General features: G+C 39.9%; 2 protein-coding genes across 2 annotated transcripts in view; one reads left to right on the top strand and one right to left on the bottom strand.

Annotated features, from left to right (window-relative positions):
• The window catches only part of TDP1 (tyrosyl-DNA phosphodiesterase-like protein), a 172,896-nt gene extending 168,455 nt beyond the window's left edge, over positions 1-4,441 (top strand). The window contains 1 exon segment of the mRNA XM_087388793.1: positions 3,852-4,441. Coding sequence (XP_087244919.1) covers positions 3,852-3,949 — 98 coding nt within the window. The 3' untranslated portion in view covers positions 3,950-4,441.
• A 7,127-nt stretch (positions 4,442-11,568) lies between these two features.
• Positions 11,569-13,245, bottom strand: LOC147891938 (uncharacterized). The gene has a single exon (XM_087388764.1). The coding sequence runs from the start codon at positions 12,948-12,950 to the stop codon at positions 11,796-11,798; it is 1,155 nt and encodes a 384-aa protein (XP_087244890.1). The 5' UTR covers positions 12,951-13,245; the 3' UTR covers positions 11,569-11,795.
• Between the last annotated feature and the right edge of the window lie 1,033 nt (positions 13,246-14,278).

Here is a 14,278-nt window from a genome sequence, read left to right as displayed (position 1 = left end):
CCAAGACACGCATAGTCTGTGAAATGAAATCCCATTGAATTGTGTCAAAAGCTTTAGCAATGTCAATCTGTAATAGTAAAACATCCTGCTCTGTATATTTGGCATATTCTATACCGACATATGCATTAGCAATATTATCTGTAATATGCCATCAAGGAACAAATCCATATTGAGCAATATGAAGGCCATCATGCAGATACCCTTTAATGCGATCAACTACCACTTGATGATGATCTTGTAAACAACAGGCATAAGGGTAATTGGCCTCCAATCAGCCAGGGATTCACATATATTCTTTTTCGGAATGAGCTTGACAATCCCTTTTTTCCATGAATCAGGTAGATGCTGATTTTCCCAAGCAGAATTGATCATGCATAAAAGAGACAGCTTAAGAATGTCCCAGTATGCAAGAAATAACTCAAATGTGAGACCATCCCATCCTGGAGATTTCCATCTGTCACAAGATTTCAAAGCATCAGTCAACTCTGTTTCAATAAAAGGCATTTCCAGTTCAGTAGCATGCATAGGAGAAACAATGGGAGGAACATATTGAAGGAAAGCATTCCTAGCTTGAAGAACATCTTGTGAAGGGAGATCTGGCATCCCAAACTGACGCGAAAAATGATCAACACAGCAAGTTGGGCTCTTGAAGAAGTCCAAACCCTATCAGGTATAAGAGCACGACAAATATTTGAAGATTGCCTCTTGCAATGCAAACTTTTATTTGTCAAGCATCCTTTATCCAGGAAGGCCTTTTGTCTTGATCTTGTCTCCCACTAAGAGATTTTCATATGATCATTATTTTGGAGACAATGTCGAGCTTGACATAAAGAAGAGCTTTCATCCATGGAGAGAGGCCGAAAATGGTTGAGCTCAGTTAAAGATTGGCGAGTCTGTTTTGCTTGAGCTACATTTACCCGCACAGTCTTCATGTAATTCTTACCATAGGTCCTGATAACAGATTGCATGCGAGCAACAAAAGCATCCCAAGCATAATCTATATCAATAAGGCTTTGAGAGGAAAGAGGCTGACATGCATAAGAAACCATGTCTTTGTAGACATTATGCTGCAAGTAACTGTTGTTTACAATGAGCAACCTTCTATGAGATAATCGATCATCTAGTATATCATGCAATGATATTCTCAGCCAGACATGAGCATGATCCGAATGCACAAAGGTATAATTCACCCACATTTTTGAAGTAAAATTGTCATAATGCTGTGGATTAACCCTGTACCAATGATCCAGGCGTGCATGATAAGAGGAGACTGCATTGTGTTGAAAAGTGAAGCCTGGCATAAAAGGTAGATATTCTTTCCATGAGTCAGTCAAACGAAGCTGAAGTAAGAGCTGAGACCAATGATCTTTTTGAAATGCCAACATATGAGTGTGTCCAGCTGTATTATCTCCAGGTTGAGGGGGATTATTAAAATCTCCACATATGAATGCATGATAATGCCAGGGATAGCTCTGCATGTCCTCCCAAATTTTGCCTTTAGCATGAGATGATTGTGGAGCATAAACTGAAGCAAACTCAAAAATCTCTCCCTGAATCAAGCATTGCACAACAATCCATCTTCCATAGATTTTAAAAGCCACTGCAGGCTGCAATTCATGACTCACTAGAAAGACAACTCCTGAAAAAGAATGCTGTCCAGCATAGAAAATATCATAATCATGAAAGTGTCCATGCTGTCCTGCATACATGTGCTGATTGTGCTCTTGAAGAGCTACAATGTGAGGCTGTAATTTATTGAAATACACCCAAACTAATTTCCATTTCCTAGTATCACACAAACCCTGTATATTGAGAGTCAAGCATTTAATATGTGACAACATATTTACAATATATGTACAGCTGAGCCCAAAATGCAAATCAAGTCTGCATATCCACCTCAGGGTCAGGGGCCCTGGCTTGAGGTAACAGCATTGCCTTTGGAGAGGACAGCAAAGTAGCAATGTCCTCCTCCGAGAAAAGAGTACGATTGGCTGTGACAGCAGCCCAAGTAATGCCTACAGCCGAATTTTGTTCAGGGGTGTGACCACTGGAGGAAGGCCCATTCCAAGTGCGAGGTAGAGGTCTCCTACCTGCAACAGTTTTCCGTGAGTCTGCCAGACTTCCTGCAAAGTCCTCTCTTTTCTTTTTATTTGAGAAGTAGAGGGGAGTGAAGCAGTAGCATTTCCATTTGAAACAGCTGGTGCTTTGCATTTATCCTGAGCAACATATACCTGCCGAGTACCTTTGTTCTTAATCACAGGAGTGTCGGGAAAATCCTTATCTTGCATTTGAACAAGCATACAATCCTGTGCCATTTTTTGCACACGCAAGGGGCATTGTGAAGCCGTATGCCCAAATTTCTTACATTCAAAACAAGCGCCCGCAAACAAACCCCATTTCAGCTTGTAGAAAGCACTACCCATTGCAACATTATTTATTGTAACAGAGTAGGACTCTGGAGTGGGATTATCAGTATCCCATAAGATGCCAAATCTGTTTGAATTCCCATTTGGCCTTGGAGGGCAAACTACTTTGCCCAAGGATGCTGCAATTTTAGGCAAAAGTGAAGCCAGACACTATGGGAAATCCACCACCTCCACCCAAACCGGACATCTATGATGAATAAGGGCCTGATAATCCCTGATTGGTGATCAAGGGAGGACATGTACCATCTGCTGTCCAAAGTAAAGAGGAGAGTGCTCCAAAAGCATATGTTTGTGTTGCTCATATGTCATAATGACCTCAAAAAAACTTCTTGCTGCATAATGCACTTTTCGAACAAAAGAACCCCAAGTGTGGCAGTCAGCCACTTGCCAACATCTGCAGCAACAGGCATATGACCTGGGAAAAAAATAATGACAGCATGATGAGCATAATCCCTTACAAGGTCAAGAATATCATCCACTTCAACCAGAAGCCCGACAGTAGCGATTGAGTCATTCCAATCTTTTCGGGTGTCTTCAAATCCCTCATGCCTATATAGTATCATAAACCAATTTAGCTTCCAAAGAGTCGTGAACAGGGTCATTCTGACCCTCAGACTGCTTCAGCTTTTTATGCTGTCCCAACCTATCTTTGTGGAAGGTTTTCATCAGCCATTTTGAGATATGAAAACCCAGAGAGCCCAACGAGGTTTGACCTTGCTCATTGGGTACGTGATTTTTCCCAAATGCTTGAGCCCTGGAAATCCCTAACTGACAGCTCCGAAAGTAATTGTACGGCAAAGGCAGCAGAGAGCAAGTGTACGGACATGAAAAATCCGAAGGACTGTACGGACAATTACAACAGACTATGGACGGGAAAAATCAGGACTGTACGACGTACGACAGACTGTACGGGTGGGAAAATCAGGGCTATACGGGCGAGAAAATCAGGACTATACAGACAATTAACGACAGACTGTACGGACAAATTACGGCAGACCGTACGAACAATTCACAACAGACTGTACGGGACGGGGAAAAACAGAAGGACTGTATGGCACGGGAAAAACAAAAGGATTGTACGAACGTGCATATGAATAACAGGCTGTACGGAGGACTGCCATGGGCAAGAAAAGGAACGTACGGACCTCTCCTCTCCACACACACATACACGGAGAGGATATGATACGATATGATTATATCACACACACACGCACACACGCACACGCACATGCACACGCACAGAGAGAGAGAGAGAGAGAGAGTTCTAAATGCTGGGAATAATCTTTTGAGGCTATTTGTCTGAAATCCTAGCTAAAATGTTTTGCCAAAAAGCATGATTCTCGTCCATTCCAATTTTAAAGAAATGAGTTTACTTCTATTTACATGCCAAAGGAAGCATGTAAGCTTTTTTTTTGCTCTTTGCAGATGTTCCTTGGTCATGGGATAGGCAGTACCTCCGCCCAGACACATATGGAGAGCTATGGCCTCGTGCTGTGAAGCTATATGGCACTAAGGATAGTTGACATAAGCTTTCCTTGCAGACAACTTCATGTAAGATCACAAGCATATGAAGACAAAGTATAGGACCAGCAGTCATAAAAGCAAAGGAGCAAAATGTTGTAGCCAAGGTCTCTATTTGTAATCCGATGCGTAACCTTTTTGAAGATGGTCTCAATTGAAATGATGAAAATGAACTGTAACAATGAATCCATCTTTCTCACCTTAAAGTCAAATACTTTTTGAAATGCCATTTTTGGTTGTACTCCTTTCACCATGGTCTTGTGGTGAGTTGGCAACAATATCTAGTTAGTATGGAGTAATTACTTTCATCACAAGTTAGTACAAGGGAAGCAAGACTACCAAATTTTTTTGAAACATCTCATTGATGGTTTTTAGAGGTTTAGGGACATGTGCATCAATTTGTAATGATCTTGATCACCATGCTTTACAAAGTTGAGTACAACAAGGAAGTGAGGTGTTCAGTGTCCGTAATACAACCCATGAAAGCATTCAACAATGGTAAAACAAGAGGCTTTGCATACAAGTATGTACATATAACCTCCATTCATAATCACAAACTAATTAATATTTACAATCCAAATTTACCATGTATCTTAGGACTTGGGTGGTATTTGGATTTATCCGTATTTAGTTCTTGTTAGTAGTGAAGCTATTAGTGATATATGTGCCATGTCATCAAGGCTATATTGGTACCCTTTAGGCTTAGTATATAAACTTTGATTTCTTTGTACTTCAATCTATTGAGTTCATTTGTGGTTTGGCTTCTTTAAACTGTCTTGCTTCCTCACAGCCTATTGGCAAAAGATTAGATCTTAAACCTTTCCTTGGTCATCACTCCCCATTGAGGTCTATGTGCCTCAAGATGAGAGCTATCCACCAAACGTATGGTACCTCTCCATTGAGGGCCATTGCAAGGCATTTCCACACCTCAAACCACTTAGCCACTTAGGATTCCTATATCACGGAATTTATGTGGGTCTTTTTGAGCCCTTCTATTCTTCAACTAGCAATGGTCTGTTGGTTCTCTAATGAAGGTCATGCACACTCATTCCCTTGAATAAACACGTAATTCAATTCATCCCTAGTCTACATGTCCAGAGTTTAGGCCACACTCTCAGTCAAGGCGCTTGTATTGTCTTGGTCCACGTCGTTGTGACAATTTAGGTCTACACATCGAAGGCATTAATACTAAATTTAGGATCCATCTTTGTTTGTCTCTTCTTGCTTTACATCTAGTGTCGATTTGGCATATTTCACCTTCACATTTGTCCATAAACATAGGGCAAGTCTCCATTGTACTGTTTGTGTGGAAAAGGGATTCACTCTTCGAGGTGCCAAGCTCATCTGTCCAAAACATGCACATGGACAAGAAGGGAGTCATCTATCCTTTAGCAAATATGCCATTTCGTCATATTCCCCCATGCATGTAGAATTAACCGTACAGATTGTACATCTTAGGATTTTCACTGTCATAACTTACAAGTTCCTTAGGGTTCAATTCCCTACAAGAACTTTGAGTCCTAATTTGAAATGATATAAAAGGATATATCATTGCAATTTAAAATGCTTCAACACCCCTTTTGAAGTGAATTTCAATAATAGAGTATGGAAGTAAAACTTGAAAACTCCATTGCTTTAATTGTTGATACTTTGATATGACAAGGTGTGATCTAAAGTGTTAAAACTTACCAATCTTAAGAGATTTTGTACAATCATATGCTTTCAATTTGTGAATTGCATAATGCATTAGGTCACTTTCGATATGTTATTTATGATCTGTCCTTTTAGAGACCTCAATTCTTTACCAACGTGAAAAATATGCTCATGTTGTTTGAGTAGAGCATAATGGAATCTCTTAAACATTCGGCATTTGTTGAATGTGATCTTGCTTGTATTGATGTAAATGCTATGATTAGTTTTTCTTGGATTGCCTGTAAGATTCAACCTGTAGTTGTTTGTTGATCTTCTATTTTTAACTTGCTTGGTTGCATTTGCATACATGTTTTTAAAAAACTTTTCAATGAATGTTTATATGAAGCAACCATCAAAGGAACAACATTTGTAGTAAATGCAGTCATTTTTCCTTGTCCTAGGATGCCTATTGTAAAAATTGCCAACTAATCTTCTTTTCTATTTGAGCTTCATCTCATTGCCATGTGCTTACATGAAACAAATGTGCCTTATGATGCATGTTGCATGACATCATTGCAACTATGTGATAGGTCAGTGCAAATATGCACTGTATATGTCTTGCCCATAGCATTAAGACCAAAATATTTCAATTATGAACTCCTCATCCTCTCTACATGTCACATCATTATTTGGGTCATACTAATGGCCAACTGTAAACAATGATCAATGCAATTTGTAGCTACCTTTGATAAGCTTTTTTGTGTTTCATCTTGTGATAACTAGATGTAGGAGTAATTATTCCAGAGAGTTTTGTTGATGTATCCCCACTTGCATTAAGACCAAAAGCTTTCAATTATGAACTCCTCATCCTCTCTACATGTCACACCATTATTTGGGTCATATTAATGGCAAAGTGTAAAGAGTAATCAATGCAATTTGTAGCTACCTTTGATAAGCTTGTTTGTACTTCATCTTGTGATAACTAGATGTAGGAGTTATTATTTCAGAGTTTTGTTGATGTATTCCCACTTGACATTGTGTTATTTACAAGAATAATTTTTAAATTGTTAAAAATATCCAAAATAAACCCACATGATTTTTTTATTAAGTTCTTGACGTTGTTCAAGTGTTAATGGTTTTGTTGAAGACAATGTTGGAGCTTCTAGTCTTTTTAGTGTTTTGTAATAATATTCCATTGTTTTTCATTTGGAAGGTGTTCACTTGTAATTCCCACAATTGTTATCATCTAGCTTGCTATTTTGATCCAAGAAAATGATATCATCATGTGAACTGTCCATATTATTGCACTGAATTGAACGTGTCTTTCTGAATTTCCAAGATTGAAGATCTCAAAGGATGAACAATTTGTATTCAAATAAGCTCAAGTTTGATATGAAAAGACTACCACAACTAGTTCTATACAAAATATATTCATGGTGTCTTGAACAACTTACAATTTTCCTAATGAAATTGACCCAAATTTGATGTAAAATTGATGCCATGAACTTAATAGCAAGAAATTCTAAAGTACTTGGAATATTGAATAAGGATTTCAAAGCAACCTTATTTCCATTTGATGTTCATGAACTTAATTGAATAGATAGTGCATTAATTGTGACATGAATGATAACACAAGATAGAGTATGACATTTGAATTAATATTTAATATGATAATGTTAAAAAAAAGGATCTACACTAAATACAAGAACTTCAGAACAAGTGTTTTCAACAAGAAAATGAGGTCAAATGGGGGCAAGATATAGTTGGATGGACAAATGAGGACAAATGGGAGCAAGATATAGTTGGCTGGACACATAAATAATTGTCAAAGAAGGGGCAATTATTCACATGGCCCTAGTTAGTATTCAATAGTTATGAACAAGCACACCCATTTCATCGTCAAACTCATCATATTACTAATAGAAAAAATCTTTCAAGGGTTTATGTCAACCCAAAGGGGGTTATGAAATATAACATTGAAAACCAAACTAATTCTCTACAAGGGAATCAATAAGAAAACCCATTAAAAAACATTTGTTCAAATTGAAAGAGAGTGATCATGTGTCAATGGCATCGTTAAAAGTGAGTGTGAATAATATTGATACTCTTAGTCATTGCTCCAATTTTAGAGCAAGTGCTCACATGACACACATTTGAAATGAATAAAAGCATAATGCATCAAATGTAAGAAGCAAGATAAATAAAAACTTATTCTCATTTGGATGGTGAGTAGAAGGAAGTCAACTTCAACACATATGGGTGCATCCCAAAAATTTCCATAATCTAAAGAAAATTATAAAAGGAGCAATGAAATTAACAAATTGTTCCAATCTACATATGCTAATCAATCAAGAAAGCATCGATAACAAATCATCAAAATTTAAATTCACGTTTGAACACGTTATGGCACAAAGGGTTTGGCACCTAAAAATTTTAGGTTTGATTTTTTCTAAAGAATAAAATATGATTTTATTTCAAGGTTTATGCATTTCTTTATTTTAGAAACATGTATGTGAATCTTTTGGCTTGAAAACAAGTCAAAACCACCATTTCCAATATCTTGGTTAAGAATCAATGATATGGTTAAAATTATTCATGTAGCCATACATGTTATGCATTGAATGATGTGCATCATACTTCACAACTTTTATCCCAAAACCATAGGGACTTGCTTTCTAATCAAAATTTTGATACAAAATCCCCTGACTTATCCGAGGGTATATACCAGTCACAATAATGAAAGGGATTAGGGCTCACTCATATTGCATTTCATGTGGTAGCTACAAATTGCATTGATCACTCTTTACACTTGGCCATTAGTATGACCCAAATAATGGTGTGACATGTAGAGAGGAGGAGGTGTTCATAATTGAAATCTTTTGGTTCTAATGCTATGAGCAAGATATATATAGTGCATATTTGCACTGACCTATCATGTAGTTGCAATGACATCATGCAACATGCATCATAGCTGCACATTTGTTCCATGGAAGCAGATGGTAATGAGATGGAAAGTCACCAATCACAACTCACACTTGTAGGAATCTTCTAGTTGCCAACTTATCCTAGGGTATATATCAGTCATCACAAAATAATGTCGATTCAATGAAGGGATTAGGACTCACTCATATTGCATTTCATGTGGTATGTCTAGTTGGATTTAGTAAATATTCTCAAAATTTTTTGTTTATTTCAATAGCACAACACACACACTACAAACCATATAACAAAATCATTGTACAAATCTTTCCATAGATATCTTTCAGTTTGATTAGCATTTTATAGCACAATTTAGATTATCTATGTTAAAACAAAAGATTCCTTCATATCCAAAGGTAGTGTGTTGCAAATATTCAAAATTATTTGGGATATGTCTTGAAGGCAAAAAACTTATATTGAACCTATTGAATCTTTTAGGAACATAGCCATGGAAGTGTATGTTATTGGGAAAAGCCTTTCCCAATTTAGAGTTACAAATATTAGCCCATGTATTATTTTCAAGGCTCAATCATGGGTTTAAGTCGAGGTTTCCATGTAGCTAGGCATATTCCCATACACGAGTCAACATTCACTTATCTTTTTAGCAATACATAAATTTGATTTGGACCATTGTTACGGATGTTTTTGTAGTTACTATTTGTAGAAGCATGTGGTCTCTATGTCTTCAATAATATCAAATGCAAACTGAGAACAAGAACTTGAGATTGCACTAGTGTAAAATTGTTGAAGAGCTAACCCTACTCATTTCAATGTTGCAAACCTTCCTCCTAACACATGGACTATCTCCATCCACAAACTATTTCAGTACCCTCTATTTATGAAACTTATTGTCCTTGCCATGCAAGCGTTTCATATAGTGTAGCAAGGTTGTGTTCCAATTTTGCAATAGTACTTACCACACAACAATCAATAGTAGCTCCTTCTCAACTATTAAGGCTATGACCTAATTGATGGATCCATGTTTTTAAAGCTTTTCAATGATTATAAGACTACTATGTACTTCTTGTAATTGGCAACGATGTAAAGTTATGACCCATATTCCCCTCTACATCTTTGTCAACACTAATCTATGGCATTATCTTCATCCTATCCTGTAAGATCATGATTAGAAACCCTTAACCCATGCCTTAGAATGTCTTTGATCATGATCAAGCTCATGATTTGTGGTACTTCCTTCTTCCTCATATATACGGCCCTAATTCGAGTCACTATAAAGTCCACTTTATCATTACAATAATCTATAAAACTTCCCTTCTTCCCAATTGGCAATGCCATGATCTAGAGAAACCTATTTTTCTTATAGGCTCAAACTTGATTGATGAAGGAATATTGTAGCTGTTCTAAACATTCAAAGCTTCATTAAATGATTTAAAACCTGGCAAAATGGTATGCCGAATTATTTAGTATGTATCTTTATCATTAAGTATGCTATGTTGTTTAACACTCATTTGTGATCCCAACAACTGTCAAATTGAAGTAGTAAATAAAAGTCTTTCAACATGGCTAGATCTCCTTCTCTCCTCCTCTCAATGATTGAAATGTCAAGCTAGATCGAGATTAGTTGGTCTTGCTTATGTAGCCTTTGGGGGGTAGTCAAATGTTGCCTCCATCCATGTGACCTCTAGCCACAACGTGAGGTGAGTTTGTTATGCACAACCACTAGTTGTAATGGTAGGTATTTTTGTCATCATTAACCACCAGCAATAGCAAGAGGTATAGTCCATACAGTTGTCGTTGTAAGTCTTCCACGTGAAGCACACAAGACCATCTCTTCCACATGCTTTCTATTATGTGGCTTTCACACTTCGAGGAGTTGAGGAAGCTTGGCTTGCATCATAGAAAGGAAGCACCAAAACACATAGATGCTTCACATACCAAGTGGAGCATTACAAACCTTTTCTAGATGCTTTAGCTACATCTATCATCACTAGAGGGATCTTTTAGTATTTACTAAGCTAATCCCTTGGTCTACTTGGCACATGACTATTTGACACATAGATGCTTCATCTACCAAGTGGCTCCTTATGGGTCTTGAAGGTGCATTGCGAATCTTTTCTAGTTGCTTGCTACTTCTATATAATACCATGCTTGAAATTGTCCTTTGAGGGTGAAGAAGGATCTTTTTCATGCCTCTAATATTTAGTGAGCTAATCCCTTGGTCTATTGGGCACACGATTATTTTTGTAACCAAAATGAAGGGAAGAGTGGCATTGGGATACATGATTGCTCTACTAGTTGTGGCTTTGGAAGTAGGAAAGTTAGCAAATTGGATGCCATGAATCCTTCAAGGAGCAACAATAGGGCTAGACCCACTCTTTGATGTGAATTAATCAGGCATTCGAATACAAGGCGAGCTACGTTGAATATGCAAAATGGAGGGCACGTAGAAAAGAGGGAGAGAAAAGATACTACAAACGAAGGAGACCAGGGTCGAGAATCCTCGAAATACGTGCTCTTCATTATACTGTCTTGTAGCGTCGTCAACCCTGTGCTTCGCCATCCATCTCCTGCTCGTTCCAGCCCTCAGATCCATCACAATTGCCACACATTTTTTGATTCATCTCAGCACCTTCGTGCTCCACGCCAGTTGCTGCTTAAAATAGAGAGGTCTCTCAGAACAACGTCAGGCTTCCAACACAACCTCTGACGAATGACGATCGACCGAGGCTTTACATTGGATAACTGCTTCCAGCTGGAGCTGCCACCCACTGCCCCATGCAGATGTGGCTCTCCGTCCGACCCAGATCTCGCTCATGTGCAACGTCCCCGATGAACATGTACCCTGCATTAACAAAACCTTCCTGAGCGTCCGTCGTACCTCGTAACCTGCAGTCTTCACGTCCTCAACACGACGCATGGTCCAAATTTTCCCGAGACGACAACGCGGAAAAGCCAGAGAGGGTATTATAACAAGCAATGGAGGATGCTTTTTATTGAGACGAGGTGTTATCATACAAGGCGAACTTAAACAAAGCCCCATTATAATTTTCAATCTTCTACAATCCTACAAGAAACAGCTTCATCATATGGTTGACTGAGAGGTCCAAAACTCTAAACGTCGTAAATCTGGGCAACAAGAAGACCCAGGAAATGCTACCGCATCTGATCCGAATATGGAGAGTGTCACTGTAATGATGCTTGGCTGCAGCTCGAAATAAAACTGTACCGTCAGCTTGAGTTCCACTGAGGGAAGATTCCAGCTAAGAAGAAACACTCTCAAAACCCATCGCGTCCACGCTTGTGTTCCACACCATCGAACCTGGACATCTCCAAGGGAAGATAGCTCGGGAGGGGACTCATCTTTGGCGTCCGAAGTCCTGCAGTGGCTACCATAAGTGACTTGTCCAGCGGTTGTAGCGGCCTGAAGCCGTCATCCGAGTGGAAGAGATAGTGGTAGTGATGGTGATGATGGTGGTGAACATGCTGCTGCCTGTCGAGCTCGTCTCCCTGACGAAACGGGGACGATGAGGGAGTGATGCGTGGCGGCGCCCTGGAGGAAGACCGAAGGTGTGGGACAATACTGTGGTAGTGATGGTGGTGCTCCCGACGCTGATGATCCCCAGAATTTGCCAAGGGCGAGAGATTTTGAAGCGCCTTCGATAAACTATGCAAGGACATCCAATGCTTGGTCTTGTGCTTCTTGACGTTGTATCCGTCTGCACAATCGCACTGTGTTTCCTTCGAATCGCAACCGTAGCGCGTGAACATATCGTAGATTGCCTGTTTGGAGGTCCTGTCGGCATCCGAAATCTTCTCCTGCCCAGCGCGGTGATAGGGGTCCATATCCAGAAAGAAGTCGCGATCAATTTCGTTCTGCCCGAACACAGAAGAAGCCATGGGCAACTTTGGATGTCTGGGCGATTGGGAGTGCCATGAATCGGACGAGGCGTCGGCAGAGAACAAATCCGACACCGGTTGACGAGGAGAGACCTTGAGAAAGGGGTCGCTCAGCTCGTTATCGAGCTGCTTGGACATGGCAACGAGCTCGAAGGAATCGAAGAGGGAGCTGCCGCAATCCCAGCCAGGATCGAGGCTCACGAGATCCAAACAATCCTCAACAGAAGAAGAGAAACTCTTGCGATGGGAAGACGAGGACTCGGAATGGGCTTCATCTCTTGAGTCGGCAGAAAGATGCAGCTGCTGCTGCTGCTGTTGCTGTTGCTGAGACTGCGAGAGGGCAAGCTGGGCGGCGTGTTGGGAATGGGCCTCAAGGAGGAAACGGGAGGGGGAGCGGGGGGCGGAGGAGCGAGCAGCGAAGGCTTCGGACTTACCGATGGGAGCAGCAGAACCGGCGCTACGATGGTACCAAGCCCAAGCAGCAGCTTTGGAGCGGTCGAGGAGGGATTGATCGAGAGCTTCTTTGGAGACCATGGTGGAGAACACTGAAAGCGATATATATTCAAGCGAGGGACATGGAGAAGCAAGTTTGCAGAAGATGAAGAAGCTGATGAAGAAGAAGAAGTGATCAAACTCGTCTTCGAAAGATGAAGAAGAAGGGATCAAAAGTAGGAAGAAACGAGATATCAACTTGGAAGAAGAACATGAAGAAGAAGAAGAAGAAGATGAACAGAGCTTTCTGAGAGTGAAAGAAGCAGAAACAACTACCCAGTTCTACCTAAGAGGTTTGCACGCAGAAGACATGGCTGAGATTATCTTGAGAGAGACAACCTTCGGACCCTCTAATCTTGTGATCAAGAGAGCCTCCAAGAGTAAAGTATAAGCTGCAGACATCTGATCGTGTAGATTCTTGATGATAATCAAAAGAGTAAAGTAAGTTGCGTGTAGATTCTTCATGTAACATAGATCTTGACTAATCATGCCTCCCTCTTTTAATCTGTTTGGCTCATTTCCAATGGCATATCACTGTACTAATGAGTGTGAAAAACTATTCCCGATCAGTGAAAACCGAATTAGCGATGGTTGGACTAAGGCCGATTAGTATAAAACTATTCCCGATCAGTGGAAAAACTATTCCCGATTAGTGGGTTGCCGGTGGTTTTCTATGGCGCCAAAAAAAACTGCTTGACGCCAACGACGCCAAAACCACTTCCTACCACACAAGTTTCTGTTCTGCACTGGACCCCCCACCCTTCTTCTTTTTGTGTGGCTCTTGTGCTTCTGCCACCTCGGCTTCATCTCCCTGCCAAGTTCCCCCAACTTCCAACCACCTCCCCCGCTTACCCAAATTTCACCACGCCCCCCTTTTGGCTCATTGACTCCACAACTTTGATGGGACTTCATCTCTACATTTCTCTGCCATTTTTCCATTTATATTCCCTTAAAGTCTCATTTCCATCTTCAGACCATACTCACCACATGTGCTACACTAAGATTGTCGCCAATATAATCTCACGGCCCACATCCACCCAAGATTTTAAAAATACAAAATTCATCTTCATCTCTCTCTCTCTCTCTCTCTCTCTCTCTCTCTCTCTCTCCCTTTTCCTACTCTTCCCCCCACCTTAATGAAGGTTGAAGGTAATAAGCAGCTCCGATGATTGAGATTTCTTAATGAAGCTTGAATGTAATAAGTATCTCCAATGATTGAGATTTTGTGATGATTCAATTTAAGGCAACTCAAAAGATTATACTCTTCAATTTAGGGTAACTAAGAAGATTATACTCTTCAATGTGAATGGGTTCTTACATTTAGCTTAGGACCTACATGCGGCAATTATAAGAAGTATACACTAAACTAT

Source organism: Dipteris shenzhenensis, chromosome 17 (assembly GCF_047967505.1).
Source record: "Dipteris shenzhenensis isolate YYH24624 ecotype China chromosome 17, Dip_SZ_1.0, whole genome shotgun sequence".
NCBI classification, from domain to species: domain Eukaryota; kingdom Viridiplantae; phylum Streptophyta; class Polypodiopsida; order Gleicheniales; family Dipteridaceae; genus Dipteris; species Dipteris shenzhenensis.
The sequence above is the reverse complement of the archived record's forward strand: the minus strand, read 5'-3'. Positions and strand labels throughout refer to the sequence as shown.

What these genes read in the sequence shown, in the direction of transcription:
- LOC147891938 (XM_087388764.1), bottom strand. Translation starts at nt 12,950, where the DNA reads ATGGTCTCCAAAGAAGCTCTCGATCAATCCCTCCTCGACCGCTCCAAA.